The sequence below is a fragment of the Lithobates pipiens genome, unplaced genomic scaffold (genome assembly GCF_037356315.1).
Source record: "Lithobates pipiens isolate NorthernLeopardFrog02 unplaced genomic scaffold, aLitPip1_a1.2 Scaffold_1, whole genome shotgun sequence".
NCBI classification, from domain to species: Eukaryota; Metazoa; Chordata; class Amphibia; order Anura; family Ranidae; genus Lithobates; species Lithobates pipiens.
Genome location: NW_027507685.1, coordinates 115,912,070 through 115,939,172, shown reverse-complemented (window position 1 = coordinate 115,939,172; position 27,103 = coordinate 115,912,070). Strand labels below are relative to the sequence as shown.

Sequence of the window (27,103 nt, the reverse complement as noted above, 5' to 3'; positions counted from 1 at the left end):
CTGGTAGGCAGGGTGGTGTCACCAGTAGGTGGGGTGGTGTCACCAGTAGACGGGGGTGGTGTCACCAGTAGGCGGAGAGGTGTCACCAGTAGGCGGGGTTGTCACCAGAAGACGGGGTGTCACTAGTAGGCAGGGGTGTGTCACTAGTAGGTGAGGGTGGTGTCACCAGTAGGTGGGGCTGTCACCAGTAGACGGGGTGTGTCACCAGTAGGCGGGGGTGTCACCAGTAGACGGGGTGGTGTCACCAGTAGGTGGGGGTCTTACCAGTAGGAGGGGGGTGTCACCAGTAGGCGGGTGTGTCACCAGTAGGCGGGGGTGATGTCACCAGTAGGCAGGGTGGTGTCACCAGTAGGCGGGGCTGTCACCAGTAGGCAGGGTGTTTCACCAGTAGGCGGGATGGTGTCACTAGTTGGCGGGGGTGTCACCAGTAGGCGGGGGTGTCACCAGTGGCGGTTTATCATTAGTAGGCAGGGTTATCGGTAAAATTAGGTCTGTTTCAAGTCATTGATGAAGCCAATGGATTGGATGTCAGAGATTTGTGAGGGATAATATCACTTCTACATAAATAGTAATAATACAGAAATCCTTTTATAGGAATAGACGCTCCCATTGGCCACCTCCACCATGTTGTACGGGGAGCATTTAACGCAGAATCTGATTGGTCGATAATGGCCCCCTCAGAGGAGTATATAGTAACCAGCAATTTCCTTCAAATATAATTTATTTCAATTATTTGTTCTATTTCCCCAACAAAAAGTTAATAAAATGCTAATATTAACCCCCGCAGATTAAAGTGGGCTTGTCAGTAACTTTCTATAAATGATTTCCAATGTCACAATATACAATAACGGGATCATTCTTCAGATCTATTCCTGCACATTTTACCATTGAGGTCCGTCATCAGGGGCTGATCTATGTCAGACATTTGTGACCACCACCAAGAACTACATAGGCACCAGGATTTATATGACTGTGTGACCTCTTAGAATCTTAGTCCAGGAAGTGGGCGGTGACCCTCCATTAGTCCCCTCCCCCCTCTGCTATCACTAGAAGCGGCAGCACTGGGAACATCTTCTGGTGTAGGGGAAATGATGGAGTGACGGCTTCACAATGGCGGCGTCCTCTACAGATCCAGAATCCTCCATGTGTGTGACCATCGATCGGATCAGACAGGACACGGCTTCATGGATGTTCACATTCTCCTGGGGGAAGGAAAAGACCATTGTAAGCAGAGCATTGTACATGGGGGGAGAGGAAGGGGGTACCAGAGGAGGATTGCCCCCCTCCACCCACATATAGACAGCAGTTACCTTGGCAGAGGTCATGTGACAATCTGTAAAACCAAGTTTCTGGCCCAGCTCCTCCACGTCCTGGCTGTAGCCCTGGTAGGGGAGGAGGTCACACTTGTTGGCGATGAGGACGGTAGGGATCGGGTTCCCGTTCCTCAGGGACACTTTAGAGTCCAGATCTTCCTTCCATCGATGGACGGATTGTAGGGTGGTCGCGCGGCCCAGGTCACAGACAATCAACGCCCCCGCTGCATCCCGGTAATACAACCGGGTCATGTGACCAAAGCGCTCCTGACCTGAGGAGGACAACCAATGAGAAGAGGGGATTATACAGAATGATGACCTAGAGAATGATGACCTAGAGAATGATGTCATACTGAATGATGTCATACTGAATGATGTCATAGTGAATGATGTCATAGTGAATGATTTCATAGAGAATGATGTCATAGCGAATGATGTCATAGAGAGTGATGTGATATGAGGGTTCTACGGATTAGGTATGGGGGTTCTATTGGTTATGTATGAGGGTGCTATAGGTCATGTATGGGGGTCTATGGGTTATGCATGGGGGTCTATGGATTATGTATGGCGGCACAATGGATTATGTATGGAGAGCTATGGGTTATGTATGGGGGTGCTATGGGTTATATATGGGGGTGTTATGGATTATGTATGGGGTGCTATGGGTTATATATGTGGGTGCTATGGATTATGTATGGGGTGCTAAGGGTTATGTATGGGGGTGCTATGGGTTATGTATAAGGGGCTAAGTATTATGTATGGGGGTGCTATGGGTTATGTATGGGGGTCTATGGGTTATGTATGGGGGTGCTATGGATTATGTATGGGGGTGCTATGGATTATGTATGGGTTTCTATAGGTTATGTATGGGGGTTCTATGGGTTATGTATAGGGGTCTATGGGTTATGTATGGGGGCTATGGATTATGCATGGGGGTGCTATGGATTATGTATGGGGGTCTATGGGTTATGTATGGGGGTGCTATAGATTATGTATGGGGGTCTATGGGTTATGTATGGGGGTCTATGGGTTATGTATGGGGGTGCGAGAGATTATGTATGAGGGTTCTATGGATTATGTATGGTGGTGCGAAGGGTTATGTTTGGGGGTTTATGGGTTATGTATGGGGGTTCTATGGGTTATGTATGGGGGTGCTATGGATTATGTATGGGGTCTATGGATTATGTATGGAAGTTCTATGGATTATGTATGGGGGTGCAATCGATTATGTATGGGGTGTTATGGGCTATGTATGGGGGTTCTATGGGTTATGTATGGGGGTCTATGGGTTATGTATGGGGGTCTATGGATTTTGTATGAATTATGTATGGGGTGCTATGGATTATGTATGGAGGTGCTATGGGCTATGTATGGGGGTGATATGGGTAATGTATGGGGGTGCTATAGATTATGTATGGGGGTCTATGGATTATGTATGGGGTCTATGGATTATGTATCGGGGTGCTATGGGTTATATATGGGGGTCTATGGATTATGTATGGTGGTGCTATGGGTTATGTATGGGGGTGCTATGGGTTATATATGGGGGTGCTATGGATTATGAATGGGGGTGATATGGGTTATGTATTGGGGTCCATGGGTTGTGTATGGGGTCTATGGATTATGTATGGGGGTGCTATGGGTTATGTATGGGGTCTATGGGTTTTGTATGGGGGTGCTATGGGTTATGTATGGGGGGTCTATGGATTATGCATGGGGGTGCTCTGGATTATGTATGGGGTCTATGGGTTATGTATGGGGGTGCTATGGGTTATGTATGGCAGTGCTATGGGTTATTTATGGGGGTGCTATGGGTTATTTATGGGGGTGCTATGGGTTATGTATGGGGGTCTATGGGATATGTATGGGGGTGCTATGGGTTATGCATGTGGGTCTATGGGTTATGTATGGGAGCGCTATAGATTATGTATGGTGGTTCTATGGGTTATGTATGGGGGTGCTATAGATTATGTATGGGGATTCTATGGATTATGTATGGGGGTGCTATGGGTTATGTATGGGGGTATATGGATTATGTATGGGGTGCTATGGGTTATGTATGGGGGTTTTATAGGTCATGTATGGGGGTCTATTGATTATGTATGGGGTACTATGGGTTATGTATGGGGGGTGCTATGGGTTATTTATGAGGGTTCTATGGGTTATGAATGGGGTCTATGGATTATGTATGGGGTGCTATGGGTTATGTATGGGGGTCTATGGATTATGTATGGGGGTGCTATGGGCTATGTATGGGGGTTCTATGGATTAAGTATGGGGGGCTATGGGTTATTTATAAGGGATCTATGGGTTATGTATGGGGGTCTATGGATTATGAATGGAGTTCTATTAAGTATGGGGTGCTATGCGTTATGGGGTGCTATGGGTTATGTATGGGGTGCTATGAGTTGTGCATTGGGGAGTTATGGGTCATGTATGGGGTTTTTATGAGTTACGGGTGTTATGGGTTATGTATGGGGGTGTTATGAGATGCTATGAGTTGTGCATTGGGGAGTTATGGGTCATGTATGGAGTTTTTTATGAGTTACGGGGTGTTATGGATTATGTATGGGGCTTTTATGGGGTGCTATTAGTTGTGCATTGGGGAGTTACTGGTCAGAGTGGGGGCGCTCAGAAGGAGTGTTACTGGTCAGAGTGGGGGTGCTCTTTGGGTTGGATTATGTATGGGGGTGCTATGGGTTAAGTATGGTGGTCTATGGATTATGTATGGGGTGCTATGGATTATGTATGGTGGTGCTATGGGTTATGTATTGGGGAGGTATAAATTATGTATGGGTGGTATGGATTATGTATGGGGGTGCTATGTGTTATGTATGGGGGTCTATGGATTATGTATGGGGTGCTATGGGTTTTGTATGGGGGTGCTATGGATTATGTATGGGGCTGATATGGGTTATGTATGGGGTTGCTATGGATTATATATGGGGTGCTATGGGTTATATATGGGGGTCTATGGATTATGCATGAGGTGCTATGGGTTATGTATAAGGGTTCTATGGATTATGTATGGGGGTGCTATGGATTATGTATGGGGGTCTATGGGTTATGTATGGGGGTCTATCCATTATGTATGGGGGTATATGGATTATGTATGTGGTGCTATGGGTTATGTATGGGGGTGCTATGGGTTATGTATGGGGGTTTTATTGGGTGCTATGAGCTGTGCATTGGGGAATTACTGGTCATAGTGGGGGCGCTCAGAAGGAGTGTTACTGGTCAGAGTGGAGGTGCTCTTTGGGTTGGATTATGTATGGGGGTGCTATGGGTTAAGAATGGTGGTCTATGGATTATGTATGGTGTGCTATGGGTTATGTATGGGGGTGCTATGGGTTATGTATTGGGGAGGTATAAATTATGTATGGGTGGTATGGATTATGTATGGGGGTGCTATGTGTTATGTATGGGGGTCTATGGATTATGTATGGGGTGCTATGGGTTTTGTATGGGGGTGCTATGGATTATGTATGGGGGTGCTATGGGTTATGTATGGGGTTGCTATGGATTATATATGGTGTGCTATGGGTTATATATGGGGTCTATGGATTATGCATGGGGTGCTATGGGTTATGTATGGGGGTGCTATGTATGGGGTATGGGGGTGCTATGGATTATGTATGGGGGTGCAATGGGTTATGTATGAGGGTCTATGGGTTATGTATGGAGGTGCTATGGATTATGTATGGGGGTGCTATGGATTATGTATGGGGTGCTATGGGTTATGTATGAGGGTCTATGGGTTATGTATGGGGGTGCTATGGATCATGTATGGAGGTGGTATGGATTATGTATGGGGGTGCTATTGGTTATGTATGGGGGTGCTATGGATTATGTATGGGGTGATATGGGTTATGTATGAGGGTCTATGGGTTATGTATGTGAGTGCTATGGATTATGTATGGGGGTCTATGGATTATGTATGGGGGTACTATGGATTATGCATGGGGGTGCTATGGGTTATGTTTGAGGGTCTATGGGTTATGTATGGGGGTGCTATGGGTTATGTATGGGGGTGCAATGGGTTATGTATGAGGGTCTATGTGTTATGTATGAAGGTGCTTTGGATTATGTATGGCGGTGCAATGGGTTATGTATGGGGATCTATAGGTTATGTATGGGGTGCGATGGGTTATGTATGGGGGTCTATGGGTTATGTATGGGGGTGCTATGAATTATGTATGGGGTCTATGAATTATGGATGGTGGTGCTATGGGTTATGTATGGGGGTCTATGGATTATGTATGGGGGTGCTATGGGTTATTTATGGGGGTGCTATGGATTATGTATGGGGTGATATGGGTTATGTATGAGGGTCTATGGGTTATGTATGGGGGTGCTATGGATTATGTATGGGGGTTCAATGGGTTATGTATGAGGGTCTATGGGTTATGTATGGAGGTGCTATGGATTATGTATGGGGGTCTATGGATTATATATGGGGTGCTATGGGTTATGTATGGCGATGCTATGGGTTATGTATGGGGGTGCTATGGGTTGTGTATGGGGGTCTATGGGTTATGTATGGAGGTGCTATGGATTATGTATGAGGGTCTATGGGTTATGTATGGGGGTGCAAAGGGATATGCATGGGGGTCTATGGATTATGTATGGGGGTGCTATGGGTTATGTATGGGGGTCTATGGATTATATATGGGGTGCTATGGGTTATGTATGGCGATGCTATGGGTTATGTATGGGGGTGCTATGGGTTGTGTATGGGGGTCTATGGGTAATGCATGGGGGTGCTTTTGATTATGTATGGGGGTTATATGGATTATGTATGGGGGTGCTATGGGTTATGTATAGGGGTCTATGGGTTATGTATGGGGGTGCTATAGATTATGTATGGGGGTGCTATGGGTTATGTATTGGGGAGGTATAAATTATGTATGGGTGGTATGGATTATGTATGGGGGTGCTATGTGTTATGTATGGGGGTCTATGGATTATGTATGGGGTGCTATGGGTTTTGTATGGGGGTGCTATGGATTATGTATGGGGGTGCTATGGGTTATTTATTGGGTTGCTATGGATTATATATGGTATGCTATGGGTTATATATGGGGTCTATGGATTATGCATGGGGTGCTATGGGTTATGTATAAGGGTTCTATGGATTATGTATGGGGTGCTATGTATTATGTATGGGGGGTCTATGGGTTATGTATGGGGGTCTATCCAGTATGTATGGGGGTATATGGATTATGCATGGGGTGCTATGGGTTATGTATGGGGGTGATATGGATAATATATGGGGTGCTATGGGTTATATATGGGGGTCTATGGATTATGTATGGGGTGCTATGGGTTATGTATAAGGGTTCTATGGATTATGTATGGGGGTGCTATGGATTATGTATGGGGGGTCTATGGGTTATGTATGGGGGTCTATCCATTATGTATGGGGGTATATGGATTATGTATGGGGGTGCTATGGATTATGTATGGGGTGCTATGGGTTATGTATGGGGTTCTATGGGATATGTATGGGGGTGCTATGGATAATGTATGAGGGTGCTATGTGTTATGTATGGGGGTCTTTGGAGTATGTATGGAGGTGCTATGGGTTATGTATGGGGGTCTATGAATTATGTATAGGGGTGCTATGGGTTAAGTATGGGGATTCTATGGATTATGTATGGGGTTGGTATGGATTATGTATGGGGTTGGTATGGGTTATGTATGGGGGTGCTATGGGCTATGTATGGGGGTGCTATGGGCAATGTATGGGGGTCTATGAGTTATATATGGGGGTGCTATGGGTTATGCATGGGGGTTCTAAAGGTTATGTATGGGGGTCTATGGATTATGTATAGGGGTGCTATGGGTTATGTATGGGGGTCTTTGGATTATGTATGGGGGCTGCTATGGGTTATGTATGGGGGTCTATGAATTATGTATAGGGGTGCTATGGGTTAAGTATGGGGATTCTATGGATTATGTATGGGGTTGGTATGGGTTATGTATGGGGGTGCTATGGGCTATGTATGGGGTGCTATGGGCAATGTATGGGGGTCTATGAGTTATATATGGGGGTGCTATGGGTTATGCATGGGGGTTCTAAAGGTTATGTATGGGGGTCTATGGATTATGTATAGGGGTGCTATGGGTTATGTATGGGGGTCTTTGGATTATGTATGGGGGGTGCTATGGGTTATGTATGGGGGTCTACGGATTATGAATGGGGTGCTATGGATTATGTATTGGGGTCTTATGGGTTATGTATTGGGGTGCTATGGGTTATGTATAGTGGTCTATGCATTATGTATGGGGTGCTATAGATTATGTATGGGGGTTCTATGGATTATGTATGGGGGTGGTATGGGTCATGTATGGGGGTTTATGGGTTATGTGTGGGGGTCTATGGGTTATGTATGGGGGTGCTATGGATTATGTATGGGGGTGCAATGGGTTATGTATGAGGGTCTATAGGTTATGTATGGGGGTGCTATGGATTATGTATGGGGGTGCTATGGGTTATGTATGGGGGTCTATGGGTTATGTATGGGGGTGCTATTGATTATGTATGGGGGTGCTATGGGTTATGCATGGGGTCTATGGGTTATGTATGGGGGTGCTATGGATTATGTATGGGAGTCTATGGATTACGTATGGGGTCTATGGGTTATGTATGGGGTCTATGGATTATGTATGGGGGTGCTATGGGTTATGTATGGGGGACTATGGGTTATGTATGGGGGTGCTATGGGTTATGTATGGGGGTCTATGGGTTATATATGGGGGTGCTATGGGTTATGTATGGGGGTCTATGGATTATGTATGGGGATGCTATGGGTTATGTATGGAGGTCTCTGGATTATGTATGGGATGCTATGGGTTATGTATGGCGATGCTATGGGTTATGTATGGGGGTGCTATGGGTTTTGTACGAGGTCTATGGGTTATGTATGGGGGTGCTATAGATTATGTATGGGGGTTCTATGGATTATGTATGGGGTGGTATGGGTTATGTATGGGGTGCTTTAGATTATGTATGGGGGTTCTATGGATTATGTGTGGGGTGCTATGGGTTTTGTATGGGGGATGCTATGGGTTATGTATGGGGGTGCTATGGGTTATGTATGGGGGTGCTATGGGTTATGTATGGGGGTGCTATTTGCTATGTATGGGGGTGCTATTGGTTATGTATGAGGGTCTATGGGTTATGTATGGGGGTGCAAAGGGATATGCATGGGGGTCTATGGATTATGTATGGGGGTTTTATAGGTCATGTATGGGGGTCTATTGATTATGTATGGGGTACTATGGGTTATGTATGGGGGTGCTATGGGTTATTTATGAGGGTTCTATGGGTTATGAATGGGGTCTATGGATTATGTATGGGGTGCTATGGGTTATGTATGGGGGTCTATGGATTATGTATGGGGGTGCTATGGGCTATGTATGGGGATTCTATGGATTAAGTATGGGGGGGGCTATGGGTTATTTATGAGGGATCTATGCGTTATGTATGGGGGTCTATGGATTATGTATGGGGTGCTATGGGTTATGTATGGGGTGCTATGAGTTGTGCATTGGGGAGTCATGGGTCATGTATGGGGTTTTTATGAGTTACGGGTGTTATGTGTTATGTATGGAGGTGTTATGGAGTGCTATGAGTTGTGTATTGAGGAGTTATGGGTTATGTATTGGGGTGCTATGAGTTTTGCATTGGGGAGTTACTGGTCAGCGTGGGGGTGCTCAGGAGGAGTGTTACTGGTCAGAGTGGGGGTGCTCTTTGGGTTGGATTATGTATGGGGGTGCTATGGGTTAAGTATGGTGGTCTATGGATTATGTATGGGGTGCTATGGATTATGTATGGGGGTGCTATGGGTTATGTATTGGGGAGGTATGGATTATGTATGGGAGGTATGGACTATGTATGGGGGTGCTATGTGTTATGTATGGGGGTCTATGGATTATGTATGGGGTGCTATGGGTTTTGTATGGGGGTGCTATGGATTATGTATGGGGGTCTATGTACTATGTATTGGGGTGCTATGGGTTATGAATGGGGTGCTACGGATTATATATGGGGTGCTATGGGTTATATATGGGGTCTATGGATTATGTATGGGGTGCTATGGGTTATGTGAAAGGGTTCAATGGATTATGTATGGGGGTGCTATTGATTATGTATGGGGGGTCTATGGGTTATGTATGGGGGTCTATCCATTATGTATGGGGGTATATGGATTATGTATGGGGGTGCTATGGATTATGTATGGGGTGCTATGGGTTATGTATGGGGTTCTATGGGTTATGTATGGGGGTGCTATGGATAATGTGTGGGGGTTCTATAGGTTATGTATGGGGTGCTATGGATTATGTATAGGTCTTTAGAGTATGTATGGAGGTGCTATGGGTTATGTATGGGGGTCTATGGATTATGTATAGGGGTGCTATGGGTTAAGTATGGGGGTTCTATGGATTATGTATGGGGGTGCTAGGGGTTATGTATGGGGGTCTTTGGATTATGTATGGGGGTGCTATGGGTTATGTATGGAGGTCTATGGATTATGTATGGGGTGCTATGGGTTATGTATGGCGATGCTATGGGTTATTCATGGGGGTGCTATGAGTTATGTATGGCGGTCTATGGGTTTTGTGTGGGGGTCTATGGGTTACATATGGGGGTCTATGGGTTATGTATGGGGGTGCTATAGATTATGTATGGGGGTTCTATGGATTATGTATGGGGGTGATATGGGTTATATATGAGGGTCTATGGGTTATGTATGGGAGTGCTATGGATTATGTATGGGGGTGCAATGGGTTATGGATGGGGGTCTGTGGGTTATGTATGGGGGTGCTATGGATTATGTATGGGGGTGCTATGGGTTATGTATGGGCGTCTATGGATTTTGTATGGGGGTGCTATGGATTATGTATGAGGTTGCTATAGATTATGTATGGAGGTTCTATGGATTATGTATTTGGGTGCTATGGGTTATGTATGGGGGTCTATGGGTTATGTATGGGGTGCTATGGGTTATGTATGGGGGTGCTATGGATTATGTATGGGGTGATATGGGTTATTTATGAGGGTCTATGGGTTATGTATGGGAGTGCTATGGATTATGTATTGGGGTCTATGGTTTATGTATGGGGGAGCTATGGATTATATATGGGGTCTATGGATTATGGATGGGGGTGCTACGGATTATGTATGGGGTCTATGGATTATGTATGGGGGTGCTATGGGTTATGTATGGGGTGATATGGGTTATGTATGAGGGTCTATGGGTTATTTATGAGGGTTTACGGGTTATGTATGGGAGTGCTATGGGTTATGTATGGGGGTTTATGGGTTATGGATGGGGGTATATGGGTTATGTATGGGGGTGCTATGGATTATATATGGGGGTCTATGGATTATGGATGAGGGTGCTATGGATTATGTATGGGGTCTATGGATTATGTATGGGGGTGCTATGGATTATGTATGGGGGTGCTATGGGTTATGTATGGGGTCTATGGATTATGTATGGGGGTGCAATGGGTTATGGATGGGGGTCTATGGGTTATATATGGGGGTGCTATGGATTACGTATGGGGTGCTATGGGTTATGTATGGGGGTCTATGGGTTATGTATGGGGGTGCTATGGATTATGTATGGGAGTCTATGGATTGTGTATAGGGGTGCTATGGATTATGTATAGGGTTGCTATGGGTTATGTATGAGGATGCTATGGGTTTTGTATTGGGGTGCTATAGATTATGTATGGAGGTTCTATGGATTATGTATGGGGGTGCTATGGGTTATGAATGGGGGTGCAATGGGTTATGTATGGGGGTCTATGGATTATGTATAGGGGTGCTATGGGTTAAGTATGGCGGTTTTATGGATTATTTATGGGGGTGCTATGGGTTATGTTTTGGGATCTATGGGTTATGTATCGGGGTGCTATGGGTTATGTATGGGGGTTTATGGTTTATGTATGGGGGTGCTATGGGCTATGTATGGGGGTCAATGGGTTATATATGGGGGTGCTATGGGTTATGTATGGGGGTTCTATGGGTTATGTATAGGGTCTATGGATTATGTATGGGGGTGCCATGGGTTATGTATGGGGGTCTTTGGATTATGTATTGGGGTGCTATGGGTTATGTATAGGGTTCTATGGATTACGTATGGGGTGCTATGGGTTGTGTATGGCGATGCTATGGGTTATGTATGGCGGTCTATGCGTTATGTATGGGGGTCTACGGGTTATGTATGGGGGTGCTATAGATTATGTATGGGGGATCTATGGATTATGTATGGGGGTGCTATGGGTTATGTATTGGGATCTATGGGTTATGTGTGAGGTGCTATAGATTATGTTTGTGGGTGCTATAGATTATGGATGGAGGTCTATGGATTATGTATGGGGGTGGTATGGGTTATGTATTGGGGTCTATAGAGTATGTATGGGGGTGGTATGGGTTATGTATGGGGGTCTATGTATTATGTATGGGGGTGGTATGGGTTAAGTATGGGGTTATATGGATTTTGTATGGGGGCGCTATGGATTATGTATGGGGGTGCTATTCATTATGTATTGGGGTGCTATGGATTATGTATAGGGTGGTATGGGTTATGTATGGGGGTCTATGTAGTATGTATGGGGGTGCTATGGATTATGTATGGGGTGCTATGGGTAATGTATGAGGGTGCTATGGGCTTTGTATGGGGGTGCTATGGATTATATATGGGGGTGCTATGCATTATGTATGGGGGTTTATGGGTTATGTATGGGGGTGCTATGGATTATGTCTGGGGTGTTATGGGTTATGTGTGGCGGTGCTATGGGTTATGTATGGGGGGTCTATGGGTTATGTGTGGGGTGCTATAGATTATGTATGTGGGTGCTATAGATTATGTATGGGGGTTCGATGGATTATGTATGGGAGTGCTATGGTTTATGTATTGGGATCTATGGGTTATGTATGGGGGTTTATGGGTTATGTATGGGGGTGCTATGGATCATGTTTGGGGGTCTATGGATTTTGGATGGGGATCTATGGATTATGTATGGGGGTGCTATGGGTTATGTATGGGGGTCTATGGAGTATATATGGGGGTGCTATGGGTTATGTATGGGGGTCTATGGATTATGTATGGGGTGGTATGGATTAAGTATGGGGTTCTATGGATTTTTTATGGGGGCACTATAGATTATGTATGGGGGTTCTATGCATTATGTATGGGGGTGCAATGGATTATGTATGGGGTAGTATTGGTTATGTATGGGGGTGCTATGGGTTATATATGGGGATGCTATGGGTTATGTTTGGGGGTGCTATGGATTATGTATGGGTGTGCTATGGGTTATGTATGGGGGTGCTATGGGTTTGGAATGGGGGAGCTATGGGTTATATATGGGGGTGCTATGGATTATGTATGGGGGTGCTATGGGTTATGTATGGGGGGGGTCTATGGGTAATGTATGGGGCTGCTATGGATTATGTATTGGGGTCTATGGATTATGTATGGGGGTGCTATGCGTTATGTATGGGGTTTTATAGGTCATGTATGGGGGGCTATTTATTATGTATGGGGTACTATGGGTTATGTATGGGGGTGCTATGGGTTATTTATTAGGGTTCTATGGGTTATGAATGGGGGTCTATGGATTATGTATGGGGTGCTATGGGTTATGTATGGGGGTCTATGGGTTATGTATGGGGGTCTATGGATTATGTATGGGGTGCAATGGGCTATGTATGGGGGTTCTATGGATTATGTATGGTGGTTCTTTGGGTTATTTATGAGGGTTCTATGGGTTGTGTATGGGGGTCTATGGATTATGTATGAGGTATATGGATTATGTATGGGGTTCTATTAAGTATGGGGTGCTATGCGTTATGGGGTGCTATGCAGTATAGGTTGCTACGGGTTATGTATGGGGTGCTATGAGTTGTTCATTGAGGAGTTATGGGTTATGTATTGGGGTGCTATGAGTTGTGCATTGGGGAGTTACTGGTCAGAGTGAGGGTGCTCTTTGGGTTGGAATATGTATGGGGGAGCTATGGGTTAAGTATGGGGGTCTATGGATTATGTATGGGGGTGCTATGGATTATGTAGGGGGGTGCTATGGGTTATGTATGGGGGTGTTATGAGGTGCTATGAGTTGTGCATTGAGGAGTTATGGGTTATGTATATTATATATGGGGTGCTATGGGTTATATATGGGGGTCTATGGATTATGTATGGGGGTGCTATGGGTTATGTATTGGGGAGGTATGAATTATGTATGGGGTGCTATGGATTATGTATGGGGTGCTATGGGTTATGTATGGGGGTCTATGTATTATGTATGGGGGTGCTATGGGTTATGTATGGGGTGCTATGGGTTATATATGGGGGTCTATGGATTATGTATGGGGGTGCTATGGGTTATGTATTTGGGAGGTATGGATTATGTATGGGGTGCTATGGATTATGTATGGGGGTCTATGTATTATGTATGGGGGTGCTATGGGTTATGTATGGGGGTGCTGTGGATTATATATGGGGTGCTATGGGTTATATATGGGGGTCTATGGATTATGTATGGGGTGCTATGGGTTATGTATGGGAGTGCTATGGATTATGTATATGGGGTCTATGGTTTATGTATGGGGGTCTATTGATTATGTATGGGGGTGCTATGGGTCATTTATGAGGGTTCTATGGGTTATGTATGGGGGTCTATCCATTATGTATTGGGGTCTATTGATTTTTTATGGGGTTCTATTAAGTATGGGGTGGTATGGGTTATGTATGGGGTGCTATGAGTTGTGCATTGGGGTTCTATGGGTTATGTATGGGGGTCTATGGATTATGTATGGGGGTGCTATGGATAATGTATGGGGTGCTATGAGTTATGTATGGGGGTCTATGGATTATGTATGGGCATTCTATGGATTATGTATGGGGGTGCTATGGATAATATATGGGGTACTATGGTTTATTTATGTGAGTGCTATGGATTATGTATGAGGTGCTATGGGTTTTGTATGGGGGTGCTATGGATTATGTATGGGGGTGCTATGGGTTATGTATGGGGGTCTATGTATTGGGGTGCGATGGGTTATGTATGGGGGTTGTATGGTTTATGTATGGGGTTGCTATGATTTACGTATGGGGGTCTATGGGTTATGTATGGGGGTCTATGGATTATGTTTGGGGTTCTATGGATTATGTATGGGGGTCTATTGATTATGTATGGGGGTTCTATGGGTTATGTATGGGGTCTATCCATTATGTATGGGGGACTATGGATTATGTATGGGGATGGGGTTCTATTAAGTATGGGGTGCTATGGGTTATGGGGTGCTATGGGTTATGTATGGGGTGCTATGAGTTGTGCAATGGGGAGTTATGGGTCATGTATGGGGGTTCTATGGGTTATGTATGGGGTTTATGGGCTATGTATGGGGGTCTGTGGATTATTTATGGGCGTTCTATGGATTATGTATGGGGTGCTATGGATTATGTATGTGGTGCTATAGGTTATGTATAGGGTTCTATGGATTAAGTATGGGGTGCTGTGGGTTAAGTATGGGGGTCTATGGATTATGTATGGGGGTGCAATGGGTTAAGTATGGGGGTCTATGGATTATGTATTGGGGTGCTATGGATTATGTATGGGGTGCTATGGGTTATGTATGGGGTGCTATGGGTTATGTATGGGGGTGCAATCGGTTATGTATGGGGGTGCTATGGATCATGTATGGGGTTGCTATGGGTTATGTATGGGGGTGCTATGGATTATGTATGGGGGTGCTATGGGTTATGTATGGGGTGCTATGGATTATATATGGGGGTGCTATGGGGTTGTGTATGGGGGTGCTATGGATTATGTATGGGGGTGCTATGGGTTATATATGGGGGTCTATGGGTTATGTATGGGGGTCTATGGGTTATGTATGGGGGGTGCTGTGGATTATGTATGGGAGTGCTATGGATTATGTATGGGGTTCTATGGGTTATGTATGGGGGGTCTATGGATTATGTATTGGGGTGCTATGGGTTATGTATGGGGATCTATGGAGTATGTATGGGGGTGCTATGGGTTATGTATGGGGGTCTGTGGATTATGTGTGGGGGTGGTATGGGTTAAGTATGGGGTTCTATGGATTTTTTATGGGGCGCTATGGATTATGTATGGGGGTGCTATGCATTATGTATGGGGGTGCTATGGATTATGTATGGGGTGGTATGGATTATGTATGGGGTGGTATGGGTTATGTATGGGGGTGCAATGGGTTATGGATGGGGGTCTATGGGTTATGTATGGGGGTCTATGGGTTATGTATGGGGGTGCTATGGGTTATGTATGGGGGTCTATGGGTTATGTATGGGGGTCTATGGGTTATGTATGGGGGTGGTATGGATTATGTATGGGCGTCTATGGATTTTGTATGGGGGTGCTATGGATTATGTATGAGGTTGCTATAGATTATGTATGGAGGTTCTATGGATTATGTATGGGGGTGCTATGGGATATGTATGGGGGTCTATGGGTTATGTATGGGGGTGCTATGGGTTATGTATGGGGGTGCTATGGATTATGTATGGGGCGATATGGGTTATTTATGAGGGTCTATGGGTTATGTATGGGAGTGCTATGGATTATGTATGGGGGTCTATGGTTTATGTATGGGGGAGCTGTGGATTATGTATGGGGGTGCTATGCATTATGTATGGGGGTGCTATGGATTATGTATGGGGTGGTATGGATTATGTATGGGGTGGTATGGGTTATGTATGGGGGTGCAATGGGTTATGGATGGGGGTCTATGGGTTATGTATGGGGGTGCTATGGGTTATGTATGGGGGTCTATGGGTTATGTATGGGGGTCTATGGGTTATGTATGGGGGTGGTATGGATTATGTATGGGCGCCTATGGATTTTGTATGGGGGTGCTATGGATTATGTATGGGGTGCTATGGGTTATGTATGAGGGTCTATGGGTTATGTATGGGGGTGCTATGGATCATGTATGGAGGTGGTATGGATTATGTATGGGGGTGCTATTGGTTATGTATGGGGGTGCTATGGATTATGTATGGGGTGATATGGGTTATGTATGAGGGTCTATGGGTTATGTATGTGAGTGCTATGGATTATGTATGGGGGTCTATGGATTATGTATGGGGGTACTATGGATTATGCATGGGGGTGCTATGGGTTATGTTTGAGGGTCTATGGGTTATGTATGAGGGTGCTATGGGTTATGTATGGGGGTGCAATGGGTTATGTATGAGGGTCTATGTGTTATGTATGAAGGTGCTTTGGATTATGTATGGCGGTGCAATGGGTTATGTATGGGGATCTATAGGTTATGTATGGGGTGCGATGGGTTATGTATGGGGGTCTATGGGTTATGTATGGGGGTGCTATGAATTATGTATGGGGTCTATGAATTATGGATGGTGGTGCTATGGGTTATGTATGGGGGTCTATGGATTATGTATGGGGGTGCTATGGGTTATTTATGGGGGTGCTATGGATTATGTATGGGGTGATATGGGTTATGTATGAGGGTCTATGGGTTATGTATGGGGGTGCTATGGATTATGTATGGGGGTTCAATGGGTTATGTATGAGGGTCTATGGGTTATGTATGGAGGTGCTATGGATTATGTATGGGGGTCTATGGATTATATATGGGGTGCTATGGGTTATGTATGGCGATGCTATGGGTTATGTATGGGGGTGCTATGGGTTGTGTATGGGGGTCTATGGGTTATGTATGGAGGTGCTATGGATTATGTATGAGGGTCTATGGGTTATGTATGGGGGTGCAAAGGGATATGCATGGGGGTCTATGGATTATGTATGGGGGTGCTATGGGTTATGTATGGGGGTCTATGGATTATATATGGGGTGCTATGGGTTATGTATGGCGATGCTATGGGTTATGTATGGGGGTGCTATGGGTTGTGTATGGGGGTCTATGGGTAATGCATGGGGGTGCTTTTGATTATGTATGGGGGTTATATGGATTATGTATGGGGGTGCTATGGGTTATGTATAGGGGTCTATGGGTTATGTATGGGGGTGCTATAGATTATGTATGGGGGTGCTATGGGTTATGTATTGGGGAGGTATAAATTATGTATGGGTGGTATGGATTATGTATGGGGGTGCTATGTGTTATGTATGGGGGTCTATGGATTATGTATGGGGTGCTATGGGTTTTGTATGGGGGTGCTATGGATTATGTATGGGGGTGCTATGGGTTATTTATTGGGTTGCTATGGATTATATATGGTATGCTATGGGTTATATATGGGGTCTATGGATTATGCATGGGGTGCTATGGGTTATGTATAAGGGTTCTATGGATTATGTATGGGGTGCTATGTATTATGTATGGGGGGTCTATGGGTTATGTATGGGGGTCTATCCAGTATGTATGGGGGTATATGGATTATGCATGGGGTGCTATGGGTTATGTATGGGGGTGATATGGATAATATATGGGGTGCTATGGGTTATATATGGGGGTCTATGGATTATGTATGGGGTGCTATGGGTTATGTATAAGGGTTCTATGGATTATGTATGGGGGTGCTATGGATTATGTATGGGGGGTCTATGGGTTATGTATGGGGGTCTATCCATTATGTATGGGGGTATATGGATTATGTATGGGGGTGCTATGGATTATGTATGGGGTGCTATGGGTTATGTATGGGGTTCTATGGGATATGTATGGGGGTGCTATGGATAATGTATGAGGGTGCTATGTGTTATGTATGGGGGTCTTTGGAGTATGTATGGAGGTGCTATGGGTTATGTATGGGGGTCTATGAATTATGTATAGGGGTGCTATGGGTTAAGTATGGGGATTCTATGGATTATGTATGGGGTTGGTATGGATTATGTATGGGGTTGGTATGGGTTATGTATGGGGGTGCTATGGGCTATGTATGGGGGTGCTATGGGCAATGTATGGGGGTCTATGAGTTATATATGGGGGTGCTATGGGTTATGCATGGGGGTTCTAAAGGTTATGTATGGGGGTCTATGGATTATGTATAGGGGTGCTATGGGTTATGTATGGGGGTCTTTGGATTATGTATGGGGGCTGCTATGGGTTATGTATGGGGGTCTATGAATTATGTATAGGGGTGCTATGGGTTAAGTATGGGGATTCTATGGATTATGTATGGGGTTGGTATGGGTTATGTATGGGGGTGCTATGGGCTATGTATGGGGTGCTATGGGCAATGTATGGGGGTCTATGAGTTATATATGGGGGTGCTATGGGTTATGCATGGGGGTTCTAAAGGTTATGTATGGGGGTCTATGGATTATGTATAGGGGTGCTATGGGTTATGTATGGGGGTCTTTGGATTATGTATGGGGGGTGCTATGGGTTATGTATGGGGGTCTACGGATTATGAATGGGGTGCTATGGATTATGTATTGGGGTCTTATGGGTTATGTATTGGGGTGCTATGGGTTATGTATAGTGGTCTATGCATTATGTATGGGGTGCTATAGATTATGTATGGGGGTTCTATGGATTATGTATGGGGGTGGTATGGGTCATGTATGGGGGTTTATGGGTTATGTGTGGGGGTCTATGGGTTATGTATGGGGGTGCTATGGATTATGTATGGGGGTGCAATGGGTTATGTATGAGGGTCTATAGGTTATGTATGGGGGTGCTATGGATTATGTATGGGGGTGCTATGGGTTATGTATGGGGGTCTATGGGTTATGTATGGGGGTGCTATTGATTATGTATGGGGGTGCTATGGGTTATGCATGGGGTCTATGGGTTATGTATGGGGGTGCTATGGATTATGTATGGGAGTCTATGGATTACGTATGGGGTCTATGGGTTATGTATGGGGTCTATGGATTATGTATGGGGGTGCTATGGGTTATGTATGGGGGACTATGGGTTATGTATGGGGGTGCTATGGGTTATGTATGGGGGTCTATGGGTTATATATGGGGGTGCTATGGGTTATGTATGGGGGTCTATGGATTATGTATGGGGATGCTATGGGTTATGTATGGAGGTCTCTGGATTATGTATGGGATGCTATGGGTTATGTATGGCGATGCTATGGGTTATGTATGGGGGTGCTATGGGTTTTGTATGAGGTCTATGGGTTATGTATGGGGGTGCTATAGATTATGTATGGGGGTTCTATGGATTATGTATGGGGTGGTATGGGTTATGTATGGGGTGCTTTCGATTATGTATGGGGGTTCTATGGATTATGTGTGGGGTGCTATGGGTTTTGTATGGGGGATGCTATGGGTTATGTATGGGGGTGCTATGGGTTATGTATGGGGGTGCTATGGGTTATGTATGGGGGTGCTATTTGCTATGTATGGGGGTGCTATTGGTTATGTATGAGGGTCTATGGGTTATGTATGGGGGTGCAAAGGGATATGCATGGGGGTCTATGGATTATGTATGGGGGTTTTATAGGTCATGTATGGGGGTCTATTGATTATGTATGGGGTACTATGGGTTATGTATGGGGGTGCTATGGGTTATTTATGAGGGTTCTATGGGTTATGAATGGGGTCTATGGATTATGTATGGGGTGCTATGGGTTATGTATGGGGGTCTATGGATTATGTATGGGGGTGCTATGGGCTATGTATGGGGATTCTATGGATTAAGTATGGGGGGGGCTATGGGTTATTTATGAGGGATCTATGCGTTATGTATGGGGGTCTATGGATTATGTATGGGGTGCTATGGGTTATGTATGGGGTGCTATGAGTTGTGCATTGGGGAGTCATGGGTCATGTATGGGGTTTTTATGAGTTACGGGTGTTATGTGTTATGTATGGAGGTGTTATGGAGTGCTATGAGTTGTGTATTGAGGAGTTATGGGTTATGTATTGGGGTGCTATGAGTTTTGCATTGGGGAGTTACTGGTCAGCGTGGGGGTGCTCAGGAGGAGTGTTACTGGTCAGAGTGGGGGTGCTCTTTGGGTTGGATTATGTATGGGGGTGCTATGGGTTAAGTATGGTGGTCTATGGATTATGTATGGGGTGCTATGGATTATGTATGGGGGTGCTATGGGTTATGTATTGGGGAGGTATGGATTATGTATGGGAGGTATGGACTATGTATGGGGGTGCTATGTGTTATGTATGGGGGTCTATGGATTATGTATGGGGTGCTATGGGTTTTGTATGGGGGTGCTATGGATTATGTATGGGGGTCTATGTACTATGTATTGGGGTGCTATGGGTTATGAATGGGGGTGCTATGGATTATATATGGGGTGCTATGGGTTATATATGGGGTCTATGGATTATGTATGGGGTGCTATGGGTTATGTGAAAGGGTTCAATGGATTATGTATGGGGGTGCTATTGATTATGTATGGGGGGTCTATGGGTTATGTATGGGGGTCTATCCATTATGTATGGGGGTATATGGATTATGTATGGGGGTGCTATGGATTATGTATGGGGTGCTATGGGTTATGTATGGGGTTCTATGGGTTATGTATGGGGGTGCTATGGATAATGTGTGGGGGTTCTATAGGTTATGTATGGGGTGCTATGGATTATGTATAGGTCTTTAGAGTATGTATGGAGGTGCTATGGGTTATGTATGGGGGTCTATGGATTATGTATAGGGGTGCTATGGGTTAAGTATGGGGGTTCTATGGATTATGTATGGGGGTGCTAGGGGTTATGTATGGGGGTCTTTGGATTATGTATGGGGGTGCTATGGGTTATGTATGGAGGTCTATGGATTATGTATGGGGTGCTATGGGTTATGTATGGCGATGCTATGGGTTATTCATGGGGGTGCTATGAGTTATGTATGGCGGTCTATGGGTTTTGTGTGGGGGTCTATGGGTTACATATGGGGGTCTATGGGTTATGTATGGGGGTGCTATAGATTATGTATGGGGGTTCTATGGATTATGTATGGGGGTGATATGGGTTATATATGAGGGTCTATGGGTTATGTATGGGAGTGCTATGGATTATGTATGGGGGTGCAATGGGTTATGGATGGGGGTCTGTGGGTTATGTATGGGGGTGCTATGGATTATGTATGGGGGTGCTATGGGTTATGTATGGGCGTCTATGGATTTTGTATGGGGGTGCTATGGATTATGTATGAGGTTGCTATAGATTATGTATGGAGGTTCTATGGATTATGTATTTGGGTGCTATGGGTTATGTATGGGGGTCTATGGGTTATGTATGGGGTGCTATGGGTTATGTATGGGGGTGCTATGGATTATGTATGGGGTGATATGGGTTATTTATGAGGGTCTATGGGTTATGTATGGGAGTGCTATGGATTATGTATTGGGGTCTATGGTTTATGTATGGGGGAGCTATGGATTATATATGGGGTCTATGGATTATGGATGGGGGTGCTACGGATTATGTATGGGGTCTATGGATTATGTATGGGGGTGCTATGGGTTATGTATGGGGTGATATGGGTTATGTATGAGGGTCTATGGGTTATTTATGAGGGTTTACGGGTTATGTATGGGAGTGCTATGGGTTATGTATGGGGGTTTATGGGTTATGGATGGGGGTATATGGGTTATGTATGGGGGTGCTATGGATTATATATGGGGGTCTATGGATTATGGATGAGGGTGCTATGGATTATGTATGGGGTCTATGGATTATGTATGGGGGTGCTATGGATTATGTATGGGGGTGCTATGGGTTATGTATGGGGTCTATGGATTATGTATGGGGGTGCAATGGGTTATGGATGGGGGTCTATGGGTTATATATGGGGGTGCTATGGATTACGTATGGGGTGCTATGGGTTATGTATGGGGGTCTATGGGTTATGTATGGGGGTGCTATGGATTATGTATGGGAGTCTATGGATTGTGTATAGGGGTGCTATGGATTATGTATAGGGTTGCTATGGGTTATGTATGAGGATGCTATGGGTTTTGTATTGGGGTGCTATAGATTATGTATGGAGGTTCTATGGATTATGTATGGGGGTGCTATGGGTTATGAATGGGGGTGCAATGGGTTATGTATGGGGGTCTATGGATTATGTATAGGGGTGCTATGGGTTAAGTATGGCGGTTTTATGGATTATGTATGGGGGTGCTATGGGTTATGTTTTGGGATCTATGGGTTATGTATGGGGGTGCTATGGGTTATGTATGGGGGTTTATGGTTTATGTATGGGGGTGCTATGGGCTATGTATGGGGGTCAATGGGTTATATATGGGGGTGCTATGGGTTATGTATGGGGGTTCTATGGGTTATGTATAGGGTCTATGGATTATGTATGGGGGTGCCATGGGTTATGTATGGGGGTCTTTGGATTATGTATTGGGGTGCTATGGGTTATGTATAGGGTTCTATGGATTACGTATGGGGTGCTATGGGTTGTGTATGGCGATGCTATGGGTTATGTATGGCGGTCTATGCGTTATGTATGGGGGTCTACGGGTTATGTATGGGGGTGCTATAGATTATGTATGGGGGATCTATGGATTATGTATGGGGGTGCTATGGGTTATGTATTGGGATCTATGGGTTATGTGTGAGGTGCTATAGATTATGTTTGTGGGTGCTATAGATTATGGATGGAGGTCTATGGATTATGTATGGGGGTGGTATGGGTTATGTATTGGGGTCTATAGAGTATGTATGGGGGTGGTATGGGTTATGTATGGGGGTCTATGTATTATGTATGGGGGTGGTATGGGTTAAGTATGGGGTTATATGGATTTTGTATGGGGGCGCTATGGATTATGTATGGGGGTGCTATTCATTATGTATTGGGGTGCTATGGATTATGTATAGGGTGGTATGGGTTATGTATGGGGGTCTATGTAGTATGTATGGGGGTGCTATGGATTATGTATGGGGTGCTATGGGTAATGTATGAGGGTGCTATGGGCTTTGTATGGGGGTGCTATGGATTATATATGGGGGTGCTATGCATTATGTATGGGGGTTTATGGGTTATGTATGGGGGTGCTATGGATTATGTCTGGGGTGTTATGGGTTATGTGTGGCGGTGCTATGGGTTATGTATGGGGGGTCTATGGGTTATGTGTGGGGTGCTATAGATTATGTATGTGGGGGCTATAGATTATGTATGGGGGTTCGATGGATTATGTATGGGAGTGCTATGGTTTATGTATTGGGATCTATGGGTTATGTATGGGGGTTTATGGGTTATGTATGGGGGTGCTATGGATCATGTTTGGGGGTCTATGGATTTTGGATGGGGATCTATGGATTATGTATGGGGGTGCTATGGGTTATGTATGGGGGTCTATGGAGTATATATGGGGGTGCTATGGGTTATGTATGGGGGTCTATGGATTATGTATGGGGGTGGTATGGATTAAGTATGGGGTTCTATGGATTTTTTATGGGGGCACTATAGATTATGTATGGGGGTTCTATGCATTATGTATGGGGGTGCAATGGATTATGTATGGGGTAGTATTGGTTATGTATGGGGGTGCTATGGGTTATATATGGGGATGCTATGGGTTATGTTTGGGGGTGCTATGGATTATGTATGGGTGTGCTATGGGTTATGTATGGGGGTGCTATGGGTTTGGAATGGGGGAGCTATGGGTTATATATGGGGGTGCTATGGATTATGTATGGGGGTGCTATGGGTTATGTATGGGGGGGGTCTATGGGTAATGTATGGGGCTGCTATGGATTATGTATTGGGGTCTATGGATTATGTATGGGGGTGCTATGCGTTATGTATGGGGTTTTATAGGTCATGTATGGGGGGCTATTTATTATGTATGGGGTACTATGGGTTATGTATGGGGGTGCTATGGGTTATTTATTAGGGTTCTATGGGTTATGAATGGGGGTCTATGGATTATGTATGGGGTGCTATGGGTTATGTATGGGGGTCTATGGGTTATGTATGGGGGTCTATGGATTATGTATGGGGTGCAATGGGCTATGTATGGGGGTTCTATGGATTATGTATGGTGGTTCTTTGGGTTATTTATGAGGGTTCTATGGGTTGTGTATGGGGGTCTATGGATTATGTATGAGGTATATGGATTATGTATGGGGTTCTATTAAGTATGGGGTGCTATGCGTTATGGGGTGCTATGCAGTATAGGTTGCTACGGGTTATGTATGGGGTGCTATGAGTTGTTCATTGAGGAGTTATGGGTTATGTATTGGGGTGCTATGAGTTGTGCATTGGGGAGTTACTGGTCAGAGTGAGGGTGCTCTTTGGGTTGGAATATGTATGGGGGAGCTATGGGTTAAGTATGGGGGTCTATGGATTATGTATGGGGGTGCTATGGATTATGTAGGGGGGTGCTATGGGTTATGTATGGGGGTGTTATGAGGTGCTATGAGTTGTGCATTGAGGAGTTATGGGTTATGTATATTATATATGGGGTGCTATGGGTTATATATGGGGGTCTATGGATTATGTATGGGGGTGCTATGGGTTATGTATTGGGGAGGTATGAATTATGTATGGGGTGCTATGGATTATGTATGGGGTGCTATGGGTTATGTATGGGGGTCTATGTATTATGTATGGGGGTGCTATGGGTTATGTATGGGGTGCTATGGGTTATATATGGGGGTCTATGGATTATGTATGGGGGTGCTATGGGTTATGTATTTGGGAGGTATGGATTATGTATGGGGTGCTATGGATTATGTATGGGGGTCTATGTATTATGTATGGGGGTGCTATGGGTTATGTATGGGGGTGCTGTGGATTATATATGGGGTGCTATGGGTTATATATGGGGGTCTATGGATTATGTATGGGGTGCTATGGGTTATGTATGGGAGTGCTATGGATTATGTATATGGGGTCTATGGTTTATGTATGGGGGTCTATTGATTATGTATGGGGGTGCTATGGGTCATTTATGAGGGTTCTATGGGTTATGTATGGGGGTCTATCCATTATGTATTGGGGTCTATTGATTTTTTATGGGGTTCTATTAAGTATGGGGTGGTATGGGTTATGTATGGGGTGCTATGAGTTGTGCATTGGGGTTCTATGGGTTATGTATGGGGGTCTATGGATTATGTATGGGGGTGCTATGGATAATGTATGGGGTGCTATGAGTTATGTATGGGGGTCTATGGATTATGTATGGGCATTCTATGGATTATGTATGGGGGTGCTATGGATAATATATGGGGTACTATGGTTTATTTATGTGAGTGCTATGGATTATGTATGAGGTGCTATGGGTTTTGTATGGGGGTGCTATGGATTATGTATGGGGGTGCTATGGGTTATGTATGGGGGTCTATGTATTGGGGTGCGATGGGTTATGTATGGGGGTTGTATGGTTTATGTATGGGGTTGCTATGATTTACGTATGGGGGTCTATGGGTTATGTATGGGGGTCTATGGATTATGTTTGGGGTTCTATGGATTATGTATGGGGGTCTATTGATTATGTATGGGGGTTCTATGGGTTATGTATGGGGTCTATCCATTATGTATGGGGGACTATGGATTATGTATGGGGATGGGGTTCTATTAAGTATGGGGTGCTATGGGTTATGGGGTGCTATGGGTTATGTATGGGGTGCTATGAGTTGTGCAATGGGGAGTTATGGGTCATGTATGGGGGTTCTATGGGTTATGTATGGGGTTTATGGGCTATGTATGGGGGTCTGTGGATTATTTATGGGCGTTCTATGGATTATGTATGGGGTGCTATGGATTATGTATGTGGTGCTATAGGTTATGTATAGGGTTCTATGGATTAAGTATGGGGTGCTGTGGGTTAAGTATGGGGGTCTATGGATTATGTATGGGGGTGCAATGGGTTAAGTATGGGGGTCTATGGATTATGTATTGGGGTGCTATGGATTATGTATGGGGTGCTATGGGTTATGTATGGGGTGCTATGGGTTATGTATGGGGGTGCAATCGGTTATGTATGGGGGTGCTATGGATCATGTATGGGGTTGCTATGGGTTATGTATGGGGGTGCTATGGATTATGTATGGGGGTGCTATGGGTTATGTATGGGGTGCTATGGATTATATATGGGGGTGCTATGGGGTTGTGTATGGGGGTGCTATGGATTATGTATGGGGGTGCTATGGGTTATATATGGGGGTCTATGGGTTATGTATGGGGGTCTATGGGTTATGTATGGGGGGTGCTGTGGATTATGTATGGGAGTGCTATGGATTATGTATGGGGTTCTATGGGTTATGTATGGGGGGTCTATGGATTATGTATTGGGGTGCTATGGGTTATGTATGGGGATCTATGGAGTATGTATGGGGGTGCTATGGGTTATGTATGGGGGTCTGTGGATTATGTGTGGGGGTGGTATGGGTTAAGTATGGGGTTCTATGGATTTTTTATGGGGCGCTATGGATTATGTATGGGGGTGCTATGCATTATGTATGGGGGTGCTATGGATTATGTATGGGGTGGTATGGATTATGTATGGGGTGGTATGGGTTATGTATGGGGGTGCAATGGGTTATGGATGGGGGTCTATGGGTTATGTATGGGGGTCTATGGGTTATGTATGGGGGTGCTATGGGTTATGTATGGGGGTCTATGGGTTATGTATGGGGGTCTATGGGTTATGTATGGGGGTGGTATGGATTATGTATGGGCGTCTATGGATTTTGTATGGGGGTGCTATGGATTATGTATGAGGTTGCTATAGATTATGTATGGAGGTTCTATGGATTATGTATGGGGGTGCTATGGGATATGTATGGGGGTCTATGGGTTATGTATGGGGGTGCTATGGGTTATGTATGGGGGTGCTATGGATTATGTATGGGGCGATATGGGTTAT

The 27,103-nt window shown here is 44.9% G+C and overlaps 1 protein-coding gene across 1 annotated transcript in view; it reads right to left on the bottom strand.

The window, feature by feature from the left end:
• Nucleotides 1–703: 703 nt before the first annotated feature.
• Nucleotides 704–27,103, bottom strand: part of LOC143988294 (ras-related protein Rab-32-like) — a 36,414-nt gene continuing 10,014 nt past the window's right edge. Inside the window, exons 2-3 of the mRNA XM_077487751.1 lie at nt 1,311–1,585; nt 704–1,202 (exon numbers count right to left, since the gene is read on the bottom strand). Of these exons, the coding sequence (XP_077343877.1) occupies nt 1,047–1,202; nt 1,311–1,585 (431 nt within the window). The 3' untranslated portion in view covers nt 704–1,046. The remainder of the gene's footprint in view (nt 1,203–1,310; nt 1,586–27,103) is intronic.